Here is a 23,808-nt window from a genome sequence, read left to right as displayed (position 1 = left end):
GCAGACAACACAAAATCTAGTGACGTCCTTCTCAAAACATTACAGAAAGGGGCAAAGAAACAGCTGATTTAAGTTTCCATATTTAGATATTGTGCCATATCCTTTTGTTGTTATAGGTTGTATGAATGGAAAGAAACATCGAAGTTCTTCAAGGTTTTGTGTAAAACACAGGTGTGTACAGTAACTGAAAACTTGGTAGGAAAACAGATGCAATTTGTTTACATTATTGGTCTTTCTTGTTCACGCGATGTAAACAACGTAGATAAGTCACGATTAAGGTAGCAAGAGGTAAACATGTCACTTCTTGTGGCATTTTCCCTTTTGAGTCTTCCATGATGCATTTTAACTTAGGCTACTTTCAGTACGGCAATTTTATATTCTATGTTCTATACATAACTGTACTTCATGTTGATATGTGTCATTTCGTCTTGCATTACATAACGCCCAGACAAACTAAGGCCGTTTTTTTCATTCATTGATATCTTAAAGCCCGGACACGTTTTGATTTAAATCAGATAAGTATGTGTAGCTTACATAAGTATTCTTGGTGTATGGGAGTTTGTGCACCATCATAAAATTGTGATAAATTCTTATCCTTTTCATAATGACTTTCATTTATGATGACACTGTTCAGGGTGCAAGCACGATTGGCTGGGTAAGACCATCCAGCTTATCCTTGAGGGAGTGGGGTGAAGGTTAGCCCTCAGAATTTCTACCATGCATACACTAAAATCACTATATATATAGTTTTTGGACTAATACACACAATCAACACAAATTAAAAAGGACATTTTAGGATTTTTCAGATGCATGCAACTGCTTATTTGCTTACATGGCAGCTATATATGTGCTTGGTACATGCATTTCATGTCTGTAACAGGAAAGGAAAAATGACTCCAGCTTGAGATTTGAATCCTATCCTCAAAACAGACACTTATATAAACCAACTGAGCTATATACCTGGTCAGCTCATGCAGCAATATTCCTCCCTCTATCTACAAGAGTCTTTGACCCTGAAAATTGATTGATTGATAGGTTTTACGTCCGCTTCACTACCGTATTCCCTGAAAACACACATGGCCCTATATATACCGCCCTCTATGGGTAAATTATAATATTTAATGTCAGCTGTAATTTATAGACCAATTACAGCAAAATGGAGAGAAAATTTCAAACTAGATTACTTTATATATTGCATAAATAAGATATATATCAACATATGGATAGGATTACCAATCACTGAGTCAAAATGTTGAGAGAACAAAATAAGAAAAAATATTACCCATGCTGTATTGTAAAATAAATAGTACCTAATGTAAAGGAAAAGAAACGTGCAGGTATTAATTGACATTATTGTAAACACAAATCTATGATCTGAGGCAGAGTAACCGCTTGTCTTTCAAGAACTGAGTCAATTATTTTGACTTTCAAAGTAAGACATGTACTATTCAGTGTATCATACATACCGTAGTTTCGACTAAATTGGTGCTACATTAATTGTATTGACTTATCTGAAGTTACCAAAGATGAACAACTCCAAAGATAGTCATATCTTTACCAAATTTTGTACCTCAATATTTTATCAGGAAAATGAGATTGAGTTTTTTGTGTGTTTTTTTTGTAAAATGCATATTGAAAAATCAGAGATTCAAATTTTTTTTTTACAGCAATTTATGATGAAAAGCCATAAATATGTGAAATATTGATTCAAAAATGTTTTCTATCACATGTACAGTGTGCACAAAGATATTTCAAACAATGATTACCGTGCATCATAATATTTAATAATGAATCAGATAATGGAACCTTTTTTTCTTGTGATTAAATATGCTGTCAAGATAAGAAGACTTAATTAAATCTACTGTACTGTACATGTGTTGTATGGCAACTCTTACCCTTCCTAGTAACTGGTTTTATCTCTGGTAAATTGTGGCGTTCTTTTGTAATGCTGTCTTCAGTCCAGTTGTCTTTCTACATACATTTTTGCATTTTTGTTGTCCTTGTTTAATTGTTGACACTGATATATATGTTTCTGTCTCTAGGTACTAGAGACTAGTAGAGTCTGTATGTTGATATTTAAGCATTGAACTGCTTGCACAAAAAGCAAATTCAATGAAGCACACTAGCGCTTCATGTTGAATTTGCCTTTGTCCAGTTGGAATTCATACTGCCTATGAATACCAACTGAAAGCAGTTCAATACTTATATTTACTATTTTTGGAATCTGTTCATCTCATAAGAAAAATTCAATTACCCTTATCATTATTCAGTATTTATATATATAAGTTCAAAAAATGTATGATTCATGTTTGCTTGTTCAATGAATAGAACAGCCATCACCCCGTCCCGGGAAGGGTCAGTAGTATCCAACATAACGATTATGACATCATAATAATGTTGACATCAACAATCAGTCCATGGCATTCATAGCCTTATATATATGAATATCAACTGAATTTGGTAGGCTTATATAATGGCAATGCCATACGATGGTTGATATTGATATAATTGTTTCTGTTTTAACATGTACATGTTCAAGTCTGTGTTTTGATATGAATGTTTCTGTTTTAAGGTACTAGAGTCTGTCTGGTGGTATGAGAGTGGAAGTAAATCGATGTTTAACCAGTCACAGTTGGTGGATGGTAAGCTGCCAGTGTTTGTGTTTCCATCGTCTCTGACGTTTTACTCGGACGACCAATCCACACACAAGCAGGTCCTTACACTCTACAATCCCTATGACTTCCCACTTAGATTCAAAGGTAAGTCAATCCACTATCAACCTATTACTGTCTGTTTGTATGAAAAAGCTATATAGAGAACAATTTAAAAAAAGATATAATTTATGTCCCAAGCTTGTTAAATGTCAATGAACGGATCTAGAGGAGCTATGCTGGATTGGTATGATCACGACACACTGGTCAAGGTAGGTCAGAGGGACCAGATGAAGAGCAATTCAGCCATCACTTTAGTGGCAAAGTATATATATAGCCTGCTATTCATCAACTTTTAACCTTATATCAAATTTATCATATGACAGAGGGACCAGATGAAGAGCAATTCAGCCATCACTTTAGTAGCAAAGTATATATATATAGTCTACTATTCATCAACTTTTAACCAGCTAGTTTACTCAGAATACTTATAAAAACAACAATATCGTATGTAAAGATTTAACCGGGTATTGCTTTCAAGTCAACTGCCTTTTTTCAAAACTTTGAGAACACTGAGATAAGAGCGTAATGGTACATTGATGACAATAGTGTATATAACTCATCTAATAGTGACAGCGGAGAACTTACCAGCATCTTCTGTCCAATTGTAATTCTATTACTTATCTATATACTTCGTATTGCATTCCTTAGCACCACCTCACTTTGGCTATATTACAAATTATTTGCAATGTAATGAAGACGATTGGTTCAGTTCTTAGGCTAGGACATTTATGTACCAAAGCCCTTAAAAAATATATTTGCTATTCCCTGCTAACATTTACGGTACTTAGGGTGAAAGCTACGACTGCTTTACCAGATATCAATATATTGTGACTGGGTGGAAAACTTTTATTGGTGTCTTCAACATAAGTAAATATAGCATTCTTAAGTCTACATTAAATCGGTGCTATCTCAAAGAGGCAAATATTCCAACATGTCCCCTTTAGCAGAAGCATGAAGGTGTGTCCTTAAATGACTTCAATGGGATGCTAAACCCACTAAACATTCATCCTCTTCTTGTAAACAATGATAGCAATAACCAGTATCCAATTTATTCATCAGATAAATGACATTTGATTAACATTGTTCATACTCTCGGGTAGAAGAAACAAGAATGGTAAGACAAATGTCCAAATTGTTTGAAATGAATGTTTTATGTTTGCAGTGTTATGTACAACTCCAAGAAAATACACAGTGGTGGAGGCTGAAGGCACCATCAAGGAGAAGTGTTGTTGTGATATGTAAGTGCACATGAGGATATAGGTTAAGTCAGTACAGGTAAACTACATGTGTACACTTAGTAGTGGCTGTACATTGTTGTTGAGGATGTAGATTGTACAGGTATACTACATGTGTACACTTAGTAGTGGCTGTGTATTGTTGTTGAGGATGTAGATTGTACAGGTATACTACATGTGTACCATTAGTAGTGGCTGTATATTATTGTTGAGGATGTAGATTGTACAGGTATACTACATGTGTACACTTAGTAGTGGCTATACATTGTTTTTGAGAATGTAGATTACATGTGTACACTTAGTAGTGGCTGAACATTGTTGTTGAGGATGTAGATTGTGCAGGTATACTACATGTGTACTATTAGTAGTGGCTGTACATTGTTGTTGAGGATGAATATTGTACAGGTATACTACATGTGTACACTTAGTGGTGGCTGTAAATTGTTGTTGAGGATGTAGATCGTACAGGTATACTACATGTGTCCACTTAATAGTGGCTGTACATTGTTGTTGCGGATGTAGATTGTACAGGTATGCTACATGTGTACACTTAGTACTGGCTGTACATTGGTGTTGAGGAGGTAGATGGTACAGGTATACTACAGGTGTACACCTAGTAGTGACTGTACATTGTTGTTGAGGATGGAGATTGTACAGGGATACTACATGTGTACACCTAGTAGTGACTGTACATTGTTGTTGAGGATGGAGATTGTACAGGGATACTACATGTGTACACCTAGTAGTGGCTGTACATTGTTGGTGAGGATGTAGCTTGTACAGGTAAACTACATTTGTACACTTAGTAGTGGCTGTATATTGTTGTTGAGGATATAGATCGTCCAGGTATACTACATGTGTACACTTAGAAGTGGCTGGACATTGTTGTTGAGGAGGGAGATTGTACAGGTATACTAAATGTGTACACTTAGTAGTGGCTGTACATTGGTGTTGAGGAGGTAGATGGTACAGGTATACTACAGGTGTACACCTAGTAGTGACTGTACAGTGTTGTTGAGGATGTAGATTGGACAGGTATACTACATGTGTATACTATTAGTAGTGGTTGTACATTGTTGTTGAGGATGTTGATTGTACAGGTATACTACATGCGTAGACTTAGTAGTGGCTGTACATTGGTGTTGAGGAGGTAGATGGTACAGGTATACTACAGGTGTACACCTAGTAGTGACTGTACATTGTTGTTGAGGATGTTGATTGTACAGGTATACTACATGTGTACTATTAGTAGCGGCTGTACATTGTTGTTGAGGATGAATATTGTACAGGGATACTACATGTGTACACCTAGTAGTGACTGTACAGTGTTGTTGAGGATGTAGATTGGACAGGTATAGTACATGTGTACTATTAGTAGTGGCTGTATATTGTTGTTGAGGATATAGATCGTCCAGGTATACTACATGTGTACACCTAGTAGTGGCTGTACATTGTTGGTGAGGATGTAGCTTGTACAGGTAAACTACATTTGTACACTTAGTAGTGGCTGTAAATTGTTGTTGAGGATGTAGATCGTACAGGTATACTACATGTGTATACTATTAGTAGTGGTTGTACATTGTTGTTGAGGATGTATATTGTACAGGTATACTACATGTGTACACCTAGTAGTGACTGTACAGTGTTGTTGAGGATGTAGATTGGACAGGTATACTACATGTGTATACTATTAGTAGTGGTTGTACATTGTTGTTGAGGATGAATATTGTACAGGTATACTACATGTGTACTATTAGTAGTGGCTGTATATCTGTGCCTTGTAAAGTTGCTGGACACTTTCTGTGGTACTTTTGCTTGTGATATCGCTACAAAACAACACTCATAGTTTGAGGGTAACAACTTGGCCTCTGTTGATGCTGTCCGTTATCACTGGTAGTTTTTAGATCAACAATGTTCCATATAATTGTGTTTTGCCTGTTTTAGGGGCCAAATTTCAGCACCATTGAGACTGCTTATAATAGGTGGAGGGTTTTCCCCATTTTTGTCGAGAAATTACAGTATAAAAGAAGAAATAATTACCATATCTTTGATATATACTTACACATATTACCTTTGTTGTTTTTTTTGCAAAGTTTCTCTGGTATTTTACATGGTATTAAGTCAGAATAATGCAATTTTCAAAGTGTTGAGTTTAATTAAAATTGTGGAGTCAAAATATTTATTTGATAACCTTAAAATAACAATTATATAATCACATTATGCAAAGTTGTTACAACTGAAAACTTTTCAACACCTACAATGTATACAATTATCAATTATTATTGGATATAAACAGCTGAGCTTAAACAGTTTTAGTTTCAAAGAAAAATATGACTTAAAAGCAAAGGATGGTTCAACAAGTTTCAAGACTTAATTCCATTTGGTGCCAATTGATATGTTCAAATTCTTCTCTCATTGCTGATCAGTGACATTGTATAAGATCAATGGAGTTACTTCCCTTGTTTTCAGTTAGATATATGTTTAATAGTTTGAAGTGATTTGACTTTTCATAAAAACATTTTTTATCTGGAGTTTGAAGTATATATTAGAACTACAGATCTATGTCTCTTAATATACTAGTATGTCAAATGTGGCATAATTAATACTACATGTACTTGTATTCCAACCGAGATATTAGTATGTCGGTAGATGTATCAGACCTCCGACCAGATTCTGCCTTTAAATATACAGCATATTTCTTGTAGCAGCTTTAGGTTAATATTGCAACATACATGTAGTGATGTTAACATCTCATAAACTATGATGTATTTAAAGTTTATGAAAATAAAAGAAATATCAGTCGGATAGAAATGTTCAGGTGATCTCCAGAGACAGCAAAGACCTGTTCATCTTCGCTAGCCAAGTGTTCGCTTGGTATACACGCCAGTGGAATGTATACGAAGCAAACACTTGGCTTGCGAAGATGATCGAGACCTGTTGAAATGTGCCAACTTCTAAACTTATTTCATCAATGTCCTTTTGAATTGAAACTTACTTAAAGGCCTACATAGATACTGCTTGTAACTTGCATATATACTATACCTTTTCTTCATCGAGGAAAAACTAGTTGATACTGTCATTTACACATATATGCATTCCTGTGAGGCTTTCAAAAGTGTCGTCAGGTGCTGAATGACATAAATTGTACATGTGTAATTAGTTTTAAACAATACAAAAACGAAAGAAATCAAAACTAAATCAAATAATAAAGTCCAAAGTATGTGTTTACTCTTCTAAAAGGGATGCACATCACTGTGATACAGTATTAGATAATATAAAATGACTACATATCAGCCTCTGTATCAGCAAATGACCCCAATTTCATAATCAGTCTGATGACTGATTTAAATATAAACATATGTATGTAGGTTATTTATCTGCTGTTTACTTTGAGTTATTTTGAAGGGTTATGAGGAAAAGATTACGATAATGGGTCAAACCTTACAAAGACAGTTAGATGGAGGCTCAAAGGAGGAGGATAAATTGAAACAGAAAGGGGATACAGTTTTGGCTCGAGCCATGTTATAAGGAGGGTTTATTGAGGTCCTCAAAAGGGGTATGATAGATTGAGACGGGTTACAAAAGAGGATCCAGCCATGCAATAAGGAGGGTTTAATAGAGGTCCTCCAAAGGGGTATGGTAAATTGAGAGGGGTTACAATAGAGGGTACAGCCATGCAATGAAGAGAGTTTGATAGAGGTCCTCCAAAGGGGTAATCATATTAAATTTGAAAGGGGGTACAATAGAGGGTCCAGCCATGCAATGAAGATAGTTTGATAGAGGTCCTCCAAAGGGGTAATCATATTACATTTGAAAGGGGGTACAATAGAGGGTCCAGCCATGCAATGAAGATAGTTTGATAGAGATCCTCCAAAGGAGTATGATAAATTGAGAGGGGTACAATAGAGGGTCCAGCCATGCAATGAAGAGAGTTTGATAGAGGTCCTCCAAAGGGGTAATCATATTACATTTGAAAGGGGGTACAATAGAGGGTACAGCCAGAGGTTCCCCAAATGGTCTAATCATGCAATACACTGAAAAGACACGGCTGATACATCCTTGGAAGCATCTATCAAAAAACTTGTAATTAGAAAAATATGATCAGCGGCCTTAAAGTCTGATGTGGACATTGTTTCTGTGTTGCAGTGTGATACGACATATAGATATATGTATCAACAATGAGGGAATCAAGGATAAATTCCGGATTCAGGTTGTAGAGCATGGCCAGAGAAAAGTCCTTGGTAAGTCTTCAGGTTTTTTATTTCAGTTAAATCCAGGTGAAGTTTTGTAGTCAATGCAATGTCATCTGTCATCTCTGGTCTGTTGTATGTTGACTGTTGTCAACTTTCTCATTTGACAACTTCTTCTCAATAACCACTGACACCATTTCAGCCAAATGTGCTAGAAAGTATCCCTCGTTGATGGGGATTCAGGAAAAAGAGGTAAAAGTTTTGGCGTCTAAAAAATTCTGTAAGAAACTGGCCATCAAATGGCATTGTGTTCATTATTTAGCACCCTTTGTTCAATTTCTACTGTGTTTTAAGGAAAACAAAACACATCAACAATTATGGACATTAGGGGGTGCATTACAAAATATTTTTTGATATTTGTATCTTAAAACACTTCTGAAGAACTAAACACACTAGCTTAGAGTTATGATATTTGGCCAGTAGCATGCTGGCATTGATTGGTACACAGTTTACCAAATCAATAACCCTGACCTATATTTATGGTCACTAGAAAAATTTGTCAATACATGAGTGATAAGGGCTAATGATCGATTATAATCAAAACTTGATCAGTTTGCCCTTTCCGATTCCAGTTATCGATTAGAAATTCTATTATCGATACAATGGGTACTTCATTAAAATCAAAGTACTTAAATTCTTAAATGTAAAAAATGTAATTGATTTTCACTATATGATTGATAAAACTGCATAAAAATTGCTTTAATTCCATTCATTATAATAGAAGGAAACCTAGTGTATAGTTAATAACTCTGTCTATTGATGTAACTAATGCTACTTCTGATTACAAACCAATTACCAATTATGATATTAAACCGATTGCCTATCACTACCGGTACAATACATTTAAACAGCTTCTAAAGAATCGAGAATATATCACTAAATTACCTAGTCTGCTAAAACTGTCCGTAATCCAAATATTGCATCTTCAATACAAAGACTGTAAAATCTAAACTGTTTGATTGGTGATACTTTTTTACATTCTAGGAAGGAAGGAGGTGATATCTGTCCTGCTACCAAAGAGGGAAAGCTCACCACCGCCTCCAGAAGATAATTTTATGTCCATGAATATACCTGGACGGGGAAGGGACACTCCACAGCTTGCCAGTTCCTCTCGCCATGGTAAAGATCAAAATTTAATTTCACACAGTGTTTATTTCATGGCCTTGTAGATATACCTTTTAGGTACTAGGTGTGGATCATTACTGTAAGCAGGGAAACGTTTGCCAAGTCAAATGTTCACCCTTGGCTGGTAGAGTCTGTTTTCGCGCAGTGCTAAGTTTGCCCTTGACATGTAATCACTGTTCATAGGATGTTGTGTACTTATTTACACTGTCTTGATAAGTTCGCCCTCATTACCAATGGTGAAAAAGTTGAAAAGGTGAAAAGTTCCCAGTATAAAGTATTCTGGCACACTGTTATATGTAATCAATCTAACCACTAATATACGATAATGAAGTAGTAGCAGTGTCAAAATTTGAAAATCAAGTCTGAGCTGGAGTTTAAATAGAGAAATGTTGAAGAGAAATAAACAGGGGACCTCTATGTCTGGTAATATAAGCTGTTAGTTGATGTGGTATTGCAGTATCTGTATGTGCCTACTTGTTTGTTGTAGGTCCAGATGGAAATGCGCGGACTGGAGGCCCCAGTCTCTTCATCCTTTTGGCTGCAGTGACCTGTATTGTGGCCCTTATGTTGCCTACTCAGGGTGTGGACGGTGAAACCAATCTTCCTGAATATCTCCATCTATCTCTACACCAGAAACTTATAGCAGCTTATATATTAGGTAGGTAACTAATAAATCAAATATGTTCTACTGATTACATTGTTTTATATCACTTTTCTCTTACCGGGATCCCTGTTCCTCTGCCAAAATGTGGATACCCTTCGCAGTGAAGGTAGGGAGGGGCATACTTTAATAGGATTGTCTGTCTGTTGACACAATGTTGTTCAAACTACTGAACTGTTTTGAATGACACTTTAATTGAAACACACTAAACTAAAAGTGAAGGGATGTAAATGAAATATATATATTGGAGTTACCTCCCCTATTTATGGTGGTACAGTATTCACATTTGCCTTAGAAACATTCTGGAAAGAACTAGCTCTACGGTTCTTGGCTCAAGCAGGGTGGTATAAGTCTTTCTCCCACACCTGACAGATTTATCTCCCGTTTTGCCGGTGCTAGATTTATCTGTCTCCGCCCTAGGGTTGAGACGGGGGGATTCCCCTATTTATAACAATGGTATGACGTCACTGCAACAATACAATGACGTCACGTCAACAATCCATCAACGTCACGTCAACCCTGAATTTAGCATGTAACGTTATCATTACATTGTGTATATGATACACAATGGGGAAAACAGGGTAAGAGAAAAAGAATCATTCACCCCCTTGTGGGTAAGATAGGGGAATCTCAACCCTCGGGGAAAGATTCTTAAGTTGCCAATCACTCGGCAAAGCCTCGTGTTTGGCAACATAAGAATCTTCCCCCTCGGGTTGAGATTCCCCTATCTCACCCCAAAGGGGGTGAATGATTCTATTAGTCATTCTGGCAACAGTTTGTATATGTATTTGGCATGACTACAGCTTTGAAAGATCATTTTTGAAAAGAAAGCCATACCTTGCAGAACTTTTATGTAAAAAGGTAAAGATGGAATGAATAAATAGAAAGATAATGCAAAGGGGGCAATACCAGATTTGAGCCCAATCCCTCTACCATTGTACTGGGCTTTAATCAATGGCAAGCCGCACTACAGTTATATCAATAACAAAATTAAGGGGAGATTACTGAGTGTTGAAAAAACTACGGAAGAGTTCTCTAGTGTTTAGCCTTAAGGGGGAGAGGGATGCTTAAGTTATCTCTCTCTGAAAACTCTGATTTTTACAGTATAATCTACATGTTATGATTCTGTTTATATGTCACTTGCTTTTAGTTGACCTCGGCTATCAGTTACCGTAAAAACCCGTGTAATTTGCACACCTATGTAATTTGTGCAGGTACTTTTTGAGGCTGAAAATCTGGAAAAAAAGTTTCTACTCGAATACAAAAAATCTGGAAAAATGAAAATGAAAGACAAAGCGCTTGGGATTCTTAGGGTTATTGTAATTTTGTTTACAGGTACAATGATTTTAAAGACAAAGAAGAAACTGCGTAAAATGTGTATTTTGTTGTTTGTTTTCTGTGAAATATCTGATCACACATAACACACACACGTGTGTGCATATCGACACACATCAATTAATTTAGCAATATTTTACATAAAACATTTACTTGTTTTACAAAAATTTATCAATTCATAATTCATAATTACTGCATTGTCAGAACTACAGACTGATTTGACCGAAAAGGGGTTATTAAAAAATATGTTTATACTAGAAGCGTGAATATTCAATTCATCCTCTTCAAATTTACTCGAAGGGAAAAAAATCAAAGCAGACTACTCTATTTTTACGATGCTTCATTTAATAAAATATTGAAATATACGTAATGTTAGACGCAAAATCAAAGTGAAAGTGAGCCGGGAAAAAACATGCTGTACGCATAGGGGATTTGAAAAAAACCCAGAACTTACATGGAACGTAGCCTGTAATTGAACAACTGCATTTTTATTGCGATCGCCTTTTGTCTGTCGTCATCCGTCTTCTCCAAAACCCCTGAACCAATTTCAATGAAATTTTGCAGGGACCTTCCATGGACAAAGGTCAACAAAAATAGCGGCCGGTTTAGTCCCAAGCCCCCAGGGGACTGAGGGGCGGGGCCAAAAAGGGTCAAATTGACTAAAATTTCAAAAATCTTCTTCTCAAGACCCAGATATGGTAGAATCAAATACTCTTCATATATGGAAGGGTCTTAAGGGGCTTTACCAAAATTGTGAATTTCTTGACCCTGGGGTCTCACGTTTCCCCCTGGGGAGGGGGTAAACTTTACTATAGTTTATATAGGGAAATCACATTTTGGACCAACATTTGTTAATTTCCATTGGAAGTAATTCAATTTGGGTTAGCACTATCAGTATTAGGTAGCAGTTTGATAATAAGCACATATGAGCCCTGACTGACCCCCAGGGCCTGATGGGTGGGGCCAAAATTTATTATGGTTTATAATGGCAAATGATACTTTGAATATTACATGTTAATAACTTGATTGGAATTATAACCTTGAGTTGACAGTTTGATACTTTGAAAATTTTGAGCCAGCCCTACACCCAAGGGCTGTAGGGTGGGGCTCAAAGGAGTTAGTGTACTAAAATTTCTTCATTTTCCTTGTTTAGAATCAGAGGTGCTAGTTTCAAATACTTTTTAGTCTGAAATCTGTATGCTAGATATTGAAGGTGGTTTTATTGTTTTTTGTCACTTTGAATAATATTTCTGTTCATGTTAAAAACAAAATCATCTCTCTGTGTAAATATATCAGGTGACCGTTAAGGCCCATGGGCCTCTTGTCATGATTATAGGGGAAAAGCGCAGAGATGTCGAAACGTAAGTTGATAGGCGATTCCCTGTCATCATATTTGGCTAAACTTTCTTCATTTGGTTTTCCCATAGATTGATTTCAAGAAGACTTACACCTATTTAAATAATAATTTTCACATAAACTCAGGTAAAAACACATTATGTATCAACTGTATCTTTTATTGATGTTTGACATAAATAAATTTGTTAATTGTCATTTGTCTTTGAGTTCCGTGTACCAAGGGAGATAATCTCTGGTGCCCAAGATGGCAGTCTGCCAGAATCGTCAATCTTTTCCTGAAAAAAACCTTGAAATTGCTTACACTTATTTTGCGAAACCCCCTACTTTGGGCATTAAATTTCTCAAAAGAAAGTGCGCAATTTACATAAGATTTTACGGTTCTTGTGTAAATATACAAAACCCAGAGATACCTCGGGATATTTTGTCACACCTGGGTATGTTATATAAACAATTACACAGTCTTTGAATATGAGCCAGGGTTATTTACCATTCCTGGCTTACTGTTAAATAATTGACACATGTCACTTACCTGGTTTGTCTCATTTGATAAGGATGGTATAATTATTTGTAGGTAGCCCAAATTAAATATCACATTGTCATATATTAGGCATACAAAACAGTTTCTGTTTGCATAAAAAGATTTATTTTTATTTTTTAAAGGGACATCATGGTGAAGTGTTCATTTTCATTGTCTATTTTTTCAAATACTACATAAGCATATCAAGTGAGTCTCCTTATGGAAAATAACGATCGGATTTGGCTGATACATATTCATAAAAATGAATAATTTTAAGATAATTATCGGGATTTCTACCTGTCTGACCAACGTTTTATTAAGAATTTCCCTGCTACAAACGCATGCGCATAGCACGCCATTTCATTGTAAACAAAATGTCTAGCCATTGGGAGGTGTTGGTGATGGAGTAAAAACCATTACCGCTTCAGCTACGAAAAGAAAAGTTGCCAAATGGTCAAAAGATAGCGCAAGGATTATGCTACGAAATCAAAATTGCAGATGGGAAGTATTCAAAGGAGAAACAAAGCTGTTGTGAATATGTAAACTAGGGAAGTGAAAGTGAGAGTCCTATCCTGGGTTGGAGGGAGGGAATACCAAGTCCTATTATCATTTATGATTGGAGGGGAAGGAACTTGGAGACCTAGCTACTGTAGCTGGAGGGGAGGGACATAAGTGGAAGGAATGTGATGTCTTACCATGAATGCAGGAGAAGGAAATCATGTGGTTGCCCTTCAGACTGGAAACAAATACCAAATGTGTACAATGAAAATAGATACAATACTTGTATAGGACAATTCATCAATATGCATGAATTATTCACAGTATGAAAGTAATGCTTTCTCGATTATCACACAGACAACCAGACAAAGATCAGGTGGCTTTAATGCATGTCATCACTGGATGATATTTCCATGTGTATAGAATTGTGTACGGTCCTTAGAATGAAAGGTCACATAAATATCACTATCTCAGTAAAACACTTTTGTACTTTAGAACTACAATGAAACCTGTCTTGATGACTACATGTCTATAAGACAACCTGTGTGTAAAGTCAGTCTGCCTTTAAAGACCTGCATATAAAGACCACCTGTCTAAAAAAAACACTTACCGTTACATCTGAAAACAATCTGTCTATTAAACAACCTACATATAAAGGCAACCTGTCTATAAAACAACTTACAAATAAAAACAGCCTGTCTATTAAAAAAACTCTGTATCAGGACAGCTTGTTTATAAGAACAACCTGTGTATATAGGAAGCCTGTTCATTAAAATAACATGTGTATAAAGACAACCTGTCTATTAAGACAACCTCTGCATAAAGTCAGAATTTGAAGACAACCTGTATATAAGACAATTAGTCTACAAAGAAACCTTTCTACAAAGACAACCATCCTATAAACTTTAAATTAGAGCCCAGTGTGTAAAGAGAGCCTGTCACTGTCAATAAGAGTCTGTATATAAAGACAGCCAGTATATAAAGCACAGTGTGTAAAGAGAGCCTGTCACTGTCAATAAGAGTCTGTGTATAAAGACGGCCAGCCTATAAAGCCCAGTGTGTAAAAAGAGCCTGCAGTCACTGTCAATAAGAGTCTGTGTATAAAGACAGCCAGCCTGTAAAGTCCAGTGTGTAAAGAGAGCCTGCAGTCACTGTCAATAAGAGTCTTTGTATAAAGACAGCCAGCCTATAAAGCCCAGTGTGTTAAGAGAGCCTGCAGTCACTGTCAATAAGAGTCTGTATATAAAGCCAGCCAGCCTATAAAGCACAGTGTGTGAAGAGAGCCTGCAATCACTGTCAATAAGAGTCTGTATATAAAGACAGCCAGCCTATAAAGCACAGTGTGTGAAGAGAGCCTGCAATCACTGTCAATAAGAGTCTGTATATAAAGACAGCCAGCCTATAAAGCACAGTGGGTAAAGAGAGCCTGCAGTCACTGTCAATAAGAGTTTGTGTATAAAGACAGCCAGCCTATAAAGCACAGTGTGTAAAGAGAGTCTGCAGTCACTGTCAATAAGAGTCTGTGTATAGAGACAGCCAGCCTATAAAGCCCAGTGTGTAAAAAGAGCCTGCAGTCACTGTCAATAAGAGTCTGTATATAAAGACAGCGAGCCTATAAAGCACAGTGTGTAAAGAGAGCCTGCAGTCACTGTCAATAAGAGCCTGTGTATAAAGACAGCCAGCCTATAAAGCTCAGTGTGTAAAGAGAGCCTGCAGTCACTGTCAAGAAGAGTCTGTGTATAAAGACAGCCAGCCTATAAAGCTCAGTGTGTAAAGAGAGCCTGAAGTCACTGTCAATAAGAGTCTGTGTATAAAGACATCCAGCCTATAAAGCCCAGTGTGTAAAAAGAGCCTGCAGTCACTGTCAATAAGAGTCTTTGTAAAAAGCCAGCCAGCCTATAAAGCCCAGTGTGTAAAGAGAGCCTGAAGTCACTGTCAATAAGAGTCTGTGTATAAAGACAGACAGCCTATAAAGCCCAGTGTGTAAAGAGAGCCCGCAGTCACTATCAATAAGAGTCTGTGTATAAAGACAGCCAGTCTATAAAGCCCAGTGTGTAAAGAGAGCCTGCAGTCCCTGTCAATAAGAGTCTGTGTATAAAGACAGTCAGCCTATAAAGCCCAGTGTGTAAAGAGAGCCTGAAGGCACTGTCAATAAGAGTCTGTGTATAAAGACAGACAGCCTATAAAGCCCAGTGTGTAAAGAGAGCCCGCAGTCACTATCAATAAGAGTCTGTGTATAAAGACAGCCAGTCTATAAAGCCCAGTGTGTAAAGAGAGCCTGCAGTCCCTGTCAATAAGAGTCTGTGTATAAAGACAGTCAGCCTATAAAGCCCAGTGTGTAAAGAGAGCCCGCAGTCACTATCAATAAGAGTCTGTGTATAAAGACAGCCAGTCTATAAAGCCCAGTGTGTAAAGAGAGCCTGCAGTCACTGTCAATAAGAACCTGTGTATAAAGACAGCCAGCCTATAAAGCTCAGTGTGTAAAGAGAGCCTGCAGTCACTGTCAATAAGAGTCTGTGTATAAAGACAGTCTGTCTTTAAAGACAACAGGTATATAAGGACATTTAACCTGCCTGTTACTATTAACTTTACTGAGATTTCACAAAAAGCTGTCTATGAAGTCCACATAACTTATTCTGTTTTCTGCCTGTTTCAATGTTAGTTGCAGATAAGATTTGGTGTTATCACTGTCCTCATGCCGTGTCATCAAAGTAAACTTGGTGGGGGGTCCCATATTACTGGTAGGTAGACGTAGCGCTCCTATATTCTACGACCATGCAGTTGGATACAGGAAGCTTATTTTAAGTCTATGCAGGTTTATACCCCTGTAGTTTTAAGTATCATTACATGAAACATTTGTTGACTTCCTTGTATGAGTCCTTAAATACCTGATTGTCACAAAAAGCATTAAGCTGTCAGGTGATGCAGATTATACAGTTTCTAGCGTGTCGGGGAGATAATTCCAGCACTTTCCCTGCTATCATTCTAAAAGGAAAGCGATTTATTGATTCCTGACAGACTTGTGCATGTGTTGTACTTTAGAAAGCAGTGAACCAGCAACTCAAGTGAAAATCAAGGCACACAGTTAATCTGTGAAATAGGAATAGCAGGAACAGACAGTAGAAATGTGTTTAAAGATTTAAATTTCATCATCGATTTATGATAAAGTGAAAATGTTTTCCTTGGTTATAACTGAATTTTTAATGATACTTTCTAAGTTTAGATTCTTTGTCGTCAGACTTGTAAATGTATGACTGAACCGCATGTAACTTTATCTAGATATCAGGTCCATTTAAGTCCACAATATTGTAATGGTCTGTTTTAATAGGTAGAGACAAACTGCTGGGTATTGTTTATAGTATTTTCTCACTAGTTTATTACATTAAAAAAACATGTCATATTGGTCAAATACACAATACAAACTCCAGGCATAACACTGTCAGTTTATCGCAACACTGGTTACTATATCTTGTGTGCATTTATGTGTGACCTCTTCTGTAATCAGTGCTGGAAAAAAAGCATGTATGATAGTGTATCACAGGTAAAAATATAGGTGAATGATAAAATGACCAATAAGGTGACAGAAACACATGCTGTGATATTACTCCGGTGATCACTGTGAGGGATACTGACTGTTGTAATTGTAATCAAGTTAAAGAGTGTTACAATATATTAAATCACTTATGGTTTACCCAATCACAGGGTTTTAAGAATTCTTAGACCTTTTTCACATGAATTGAATCAGAGATCAATAGAAAAAAGTAGATTTTACATTTGGTGGAATATAAATGGACCCAACCCAACAGGTCAAAGTTCAACAGAATCGATTTTGTGAAAACAGGTTTGATAATCTTCTTCTGGTGTTAGCTAGATAACAATTACAAGTAGCATGATCAATGGAACAGCAGCATATTACAAATAATAAGTAGAAATTAGAAATATGGGGAATTATAGGATCAGTAAACTAAATCATTTAGCATATGATATTACTTAGCTTTTGAGCGTATACAATATGTAGCTTTAATATTTGAAGTTCAACACTAGTGACAACTGTTTAGATTCATAGATACATACCTAGCAAAGGTAGCAAAAGGTATATTTTGACATGTTTCATGGCATATAAGTATGTCACATGATACAGCCTTCAGTTGTTGACTACTGAAGCTAAATCAATCCAGTGAAGCTGGACAGGAATACTCCAGGACGTTTTAACCCCTTTATAAATTTACCTTCAGATGTTAAAATCTACTAAAAAGGTCATTTTTTTCCCCAAAGTTCAATACATACAGATAACATTCAATAACAAAAATCTGTCAATAACTGCATTTATTTAACTTAGAGGCACTGTATTTAACCAGAACAAAACTTTAGTTAGGGCCCGGGTTACAATGATAAGAAACACTCTGATTGGTTGATTTAGGTGCTGGAGTCCTAAAAAGAGCCACACAATATACATGTGTAAACCTTACTTCCAATGAACTGGGAGAGCAATACCCTTTGGCGTCTTGTTTATGATACTGATTTAGCAACAAAATTGTTTTAACAATATTTGTGTCACGTCCAAGTTTTATATTGATTTTCTTTTATAAAACGTTTTTCTATCCTGGTGCTAGTGAATTAGACCTGGTGTCAGCAACTAGGTTTAGATCAATTGATCTGGTGTGGATGTTTTCAATTTGTTTGACAGTTTTCAGCTGCTGCAGCTTTACATCATCAACTACACATGATAGCACGAATGTTTCATCAGTTCCTAGCTGTGCTAAACCTAATAACCATGCTACAAGGCTGTGTACTGTTTACTGTTTACTAGAATGTTTTCAATATTAAATGTTTTACCAGGATAGTAAATATCATGTTTATCATATGTTGTTTCATTAAATGCCACATATTATATATATATGTGGCAAATGAAACAAAGATTTCTTTTGTAATTTAAATATTATTTACATTCCTGCAACGCTATCTTAAGGGGATGTAACCTTACTGTAACTGGACCCAGCATGTTTATCAGTGTTGTTCACCAATATCACGTTTTGATTCTGATTTTTGTCCTCTAATCCAGGACTAGCCAATTTCAGCAAGGACTAGTGAATCACCAAACTTGTGTCTTTAATATCCTTTGGACTTGTAGCCATTATGATATCATTATATCATTTGACCAATTCATAAAAAAAAAGGGATATCACTTCCAAGATTTGCCTTAAAATACAGGATTAATGTATATTACGTGCATCGTCATGCTGACGTTGAATAATAAAATGATGTATTCAATTAGGCATATGGACTACAAAGCAACAGTGGTTTAAACCCTATGAGCAGGTGTGTTGTAAACTTACTGGTGTACGCATTGTTCCTTTCATTAGATATTGCTGACAGTGAGACAGACAAGCTAGGTACATGGGTTACGACTTGGATTACAGTTACATTGGGAGTTGTCTCAAACACATGTTATCTATATGTGATTGTTCTACAAATAAGCAATGACCTTTTTATTAACATATGTAACTATAATGTTTACTGATACACATGTATATAATGTTGGGTCTCTGTACTAAAAAAACTCGAGTCAATTTTCAGATGACCCCCAATTTATCTGTAGTTCATGGCCGAGTCTATGTACATTGTATGTACCTATGTACATTGTATGTACAAGTATATATATAGTCTGTCTCCCTTAAAATCGGAAATGTCTACAAACAGGGTGTCGGGGAATATTGACATCGTCGAAGTGTCTTCTAAGGTGTTTTAACCTGAATGTGCTGTTCTAGTAGTCACAGATGCATTATCTTACTCCGCTATTAAAACGCTTTCACTAGTATCCGCTAATTCTAAACACCAGCGAAATTGTTGAAAATATTAACCACTTTTACGGACCCTATCACAACATGTTGCAAATACTTATAACCCAACACTGTTATGCAAGCTTAAATGAACTCAAATCAGATTATCACCGGACAACTGCATGGGCAGTCCATGAAAAAAACACTAACATAAAGGTGGCACCAACATATTTATGTGTACACAGTAGGTGATTAATTTAATTATAGTTTAAGTGTGTAAAGATACATACACATTTGAATTTCTACACATTTGAATTTCTTTCGAGTGAAGTCACTGGCAGATGACGACGGTCAGGATCAGTGTTTTCATATGGTTTACCTGTGTTTCGAGGTTTAACCCTTAAATGATGACACTCAAAATACTTTGCCCGACACATGGGATTCGGGTGCACAGCAAAATTTTACCCCCGCGAATATGTACTGATTACGAAACCGCAAAATATTGACCCCGCAAATTTAAAGCCCTATACAGTTTTTGTTTTGGAAATGACATTCCCTTCATAAGGATATGTTACAGTGCTCTTCTGCCAGCGTGTGTCAAATGTCCTGCTGTCAGCTCAATAGATAAGGAGTATTTTCCCTTAAATTTTCTGGAACTGATATTTAGTGGTATACCGAATGTCTTTGGCAGGTCGTTACTACAACTACTATGGTAGGTTCATGCGCTTGCTTTTACAATCTGCCAATTAACGCCTGTTTACGATGGGCAACACTATTGCAGCCCACATCAAGTTTATGGTTTCATCAATAAGTGTACACAGGCAGAATAGATTGTGTGTTTAATAAAGTGTGGGGTGACATAGAGGAAGTGAATGTGTCTCTTCTGGCTTGGGAAATTGGAAACCTAATTAGGACGTAAGGAGGATTCCAAGGGAAGCATAATGTACTCAGTAAACCTTAAATTCATATTGGTAGAATACAATCACAACAGTTTGAAATGTCAGTATAACAGTCTGGTTATTTTAAAATTAATACAAAAAAATAAATGAAATATCCAAATTTCTATAAAACCTAATGAAGAGGGATGTATGACGTTTTTAGAGTGATGGCCCTATAACTTTATAAGGATTTGGGTGCAGTGTCCTTTCAATATCTTGGGTAATTGTTAAAAGATTAACTTCCATTTTATCATAGAAGATATGGTTAATTAGCATGAAAGATTAGACATGTAAGTTTGATAAACGTCTATTGTCTGAGCGTTATTAGTGGAGTTGTAGCCCTTTATGGATTTCGACAAAGTGTCGGTTCCATATATAGAATAATATTAAAGGATTGACATCAAACTTTATCAGAAGGTAAATTACTTTGAAAACGTAGACAAGCATAATAACTACTTCTATCCAACCTTACATTTTTAGGTCAGCTGAGCTTTTGCTACCCGTCTTCGTCCGTCGTCGTGCGTCGTCTATTAATATTTTACATTTTCAACTTAAGCTGCAATACTGCCGAAGGGATTTCATTTACATTTCCTGGGCATGTTACTGTCATCTCCCTGACCAAGTGTTGTTATTTTTCGGGTCGCTCAGAAATCCAATATGGCAGCCAATGCCCCCATTTTGAAAAAAATCTATTTCAAACTTAAAGTCAAGTTCTAATAGGCCGATTTAACTGAAACCTTGTAGGAATATAACGACTCATGGTCCTGACAAAGTGTTGTTATTTTAAGGGTCGTTCAGAAATCCAATATGGACGCTAATGCCCCCATTTTGAAACAAACTATTTCAAACTTAAAGTCAAGTTCTATAACGAGCCGATTTAACTGAAACCTTGTAGGAATCAATGACTCATGTCCTGACAAAGTGTTGTTATTTTTGTGGTCCATCAGAAATCAAATATGGCCACCAAAATCGCGATTTTGAAAAACTATTTACTAAGTCAAGGTCACCGTTACTATTTATAGAAAATTGTCAAACAGTGAGATATATTTTCTGTGGCAAAGGGCATTCATGTGTTACAACACTTCTCTAGTTTTACTCAATTTTGGTAGTGATAATTGACTGATGGACCTTTCCCTCAGTCAGTGTATCAAGATTATCAAGCAAGTCCCTATGCATATAGGAGTCATTCTTTACAACACCTCCTGCTGTTACCCAGAGCTTGTTTATTTTGTAGTTGCTGTGATCTGTTAAACACATGTAATTTGATAGTTTGATGTTTATGTGGTGATGTAAATCTTGAACATGCTTTTCTGTGATGGTGTTACGTAATATATTCTCTAGATCTGCAGAAGTCTGTTACAGACAACCAAATGGCCATGGTTGTACAGCTTCCAGGAAGGCCATTATCATGGTATAATCAGCTTACAACAACTTGATTTATATGTTGAAATTCACAAAATTACGTCTAAATACAAATATATTGAAGTTCACAGCTAAAAATACTTGTTATAGAAATACAAAAATAGTATAATTTACATCTGGAATCATATATTTATATGCATATTGAAATTCAAAAACGTATCCATCATACTTGCCAACTCGCCCTATTTACAAATTGTAGGAGGGAGACTCCCGATTTTGGACCCTCAAATTTAGTACTTTAAACCAGTGAATTTGCTAACCTTTTCCTATATTCTCATATCTAATTATTTCATTTGAGAGAATAACTCAAAATATGTTGTTTTAAAGGGTCATTTTGTCTCAAGGCGATATATACACAATTTTCTTTGTTTTAATTTTGAGCCATATGGAAATTCAAAAAGTTGGCAAGGATGACCTGTAAATGTACGTATACAAATATTGAATTTCACAGCTAAAATGAATTAACTCTTTGTATGAAAATAATGAAATCATTTTTTTTTTACCTAAGTTATAAACAAATTTATTGTATTTCGCAGCTAAAACTACAAGTAGATATATTCAGGATGACTCTACTGGTTGAAGGCAAAGAAAACCCCACAAATTCAAGAAGTAAATTTCCAAATGTTTTCCCAAAATTTGTAATTTTGTATTTAAGTTTTTTTTTTTTTTCAGAATCTTCACTGACTGAGCTAGACTTGTATTATAAAATGACAATCCTATACAACAATGAGTCACAGAGAACTCCATGCCATGTCAGCCTTTTGATTGATTTACTTGAAACAACTTAATCTTCTGGTCCATCCATCACATATTCACATAGGTTCTTAATAATCATGGCTTTTGTTCTTTTTGTATCATTGCAGGTTTGGTCACGATGGTAGTCCTACAATCATGATATTTCCCGGAGAACAAGTTTGGTCACTGTGGTAGTCCTACAATCGTGATATTCCCCGGAGAACAGACTTGTATATTGTTGCCAACTACGTGTACTTTTATTCAACTGCTTCACTTGCTATTGTAAAATTTATGTACAAATCTTCAAAATGTGACCTAGCAACCTAGTTTCTTTCCTAAACAATGTTCATTGTTCAGAGACTCCGACCCCGTCATTGTCTTATCCATCAGAGGGGGTTTAGAGAATCACTAACCCATTGTCTTATCTATCTTGGTTTACAGAATCACTTCCCCATTGTCTTATCTACCTTGGTTTACAGAATCACTTCCCTGTCATCTTGTATAACAAACAAGATTTACACTCCCTTCTCTGTTGTCTTATATGCAGGTGTATCAGGAGGAAGTAGCATACCACCTTAACTCTAATACAAATCACAGGTATAATGTGTAAGGTAGCTATCCTTCACTCTAATACAAATCACAGGTATAATGTGTAAGGTAGCCATCCTTAACTCTAATACAAATCACAGGTATAATGTGTAAGGTAGCTATCCTTAACCCTAATACAAATCACAGGTATAATGTGTAAGGTAGCTATCCTTAACTCTAATACAAATCACAGGTATAATGTGTAAGGTAGCCATCCTTCACTCTAATACAAATCACAGGTATAATGTGTAAGGTAGCCATCCTTCACTCTAATACCAATCGCAGGTATAATGTGTAAGATACCTAACCTTAACCCTAATACAAATCACAGGTATGATGTGTAAGGTAGCCATCTTTTACTCTAATACAAATCACAGGTATAATGTGTAAGGTAGCTATCCTTAACTCTAATACAAATCACAGGTATGATGTGTAAGGTAGATATCCTTAACTCTAATACAAATCACAGGTATGATGTGTAAGGTAGCCATCTTTTACTATAATACAAATCACAGGTATAATGTGTAAGGTAGCCATCCTTAACTCTAATACAAATCACAGGTATGATGTGTAAGGTAGCCATCTTTTACTATAATACAAATCACAGGTATAATGTGTAAGGTAGCCATCCTTCACTCTAATACAAATCACAGT

General features: G+C 36.0%; 1 protein-coding gene across 1 annotated transcript; it reads left to right on the top strand.

Annotated features, from left to right (window-relative positions):
• Positions 1 to 23,217, top strand: LOC110445968 (motile sperm domain-containing protein 1-like). Its single transcript, XM_021490924.1, has 7 exons — positions 1 to 171; positions 2,573 to 2,759; positions 3,877 to 3,952; positions 8,096 to 8,190; positions 9,184 to 9,318; positions 9,812 to 9,982; positions 22,695 to 23,217. The coding sequence occupies exons 2-7, from the start codon at positions 2,615 to 2,617 to the stop codon at positions 22,724 to 22,726; spliced, it is 654 nt and encodes a 217-aa protein (XP_021346599.1). The 5' UTR covers positions 1 to 171; positions 2,573 to 2,614; the 3' UTR covers positions 22,727 to 23,217.
• The last annotated feature ends 591 nt before the right edge of the window (positions 23,218 to 23,808 follow it).

This window comes from Mizuhopecten yessoensis, unplaced genomic scaffold, assembly GCF_002113885.1.
Source record: "Mizuhopecten yessoensis strain PY_sf001 unplaced genomic scaffold, ASM211388v2 scaffold29, whole genome shotgun sequence".
Taxonomy (NCBI): domain Eukaryota; kingdom Metazoa; phylum Mollusca; class Bivalvia; order Pectinida; family Pectinidae; genus Mizuhopecten; species Mizuhopecten yessoensis.
Note: the sequence above shows the minus strand (reverse complement) of the source record. Positions and strands in the feature narration are given on the sequence as shown.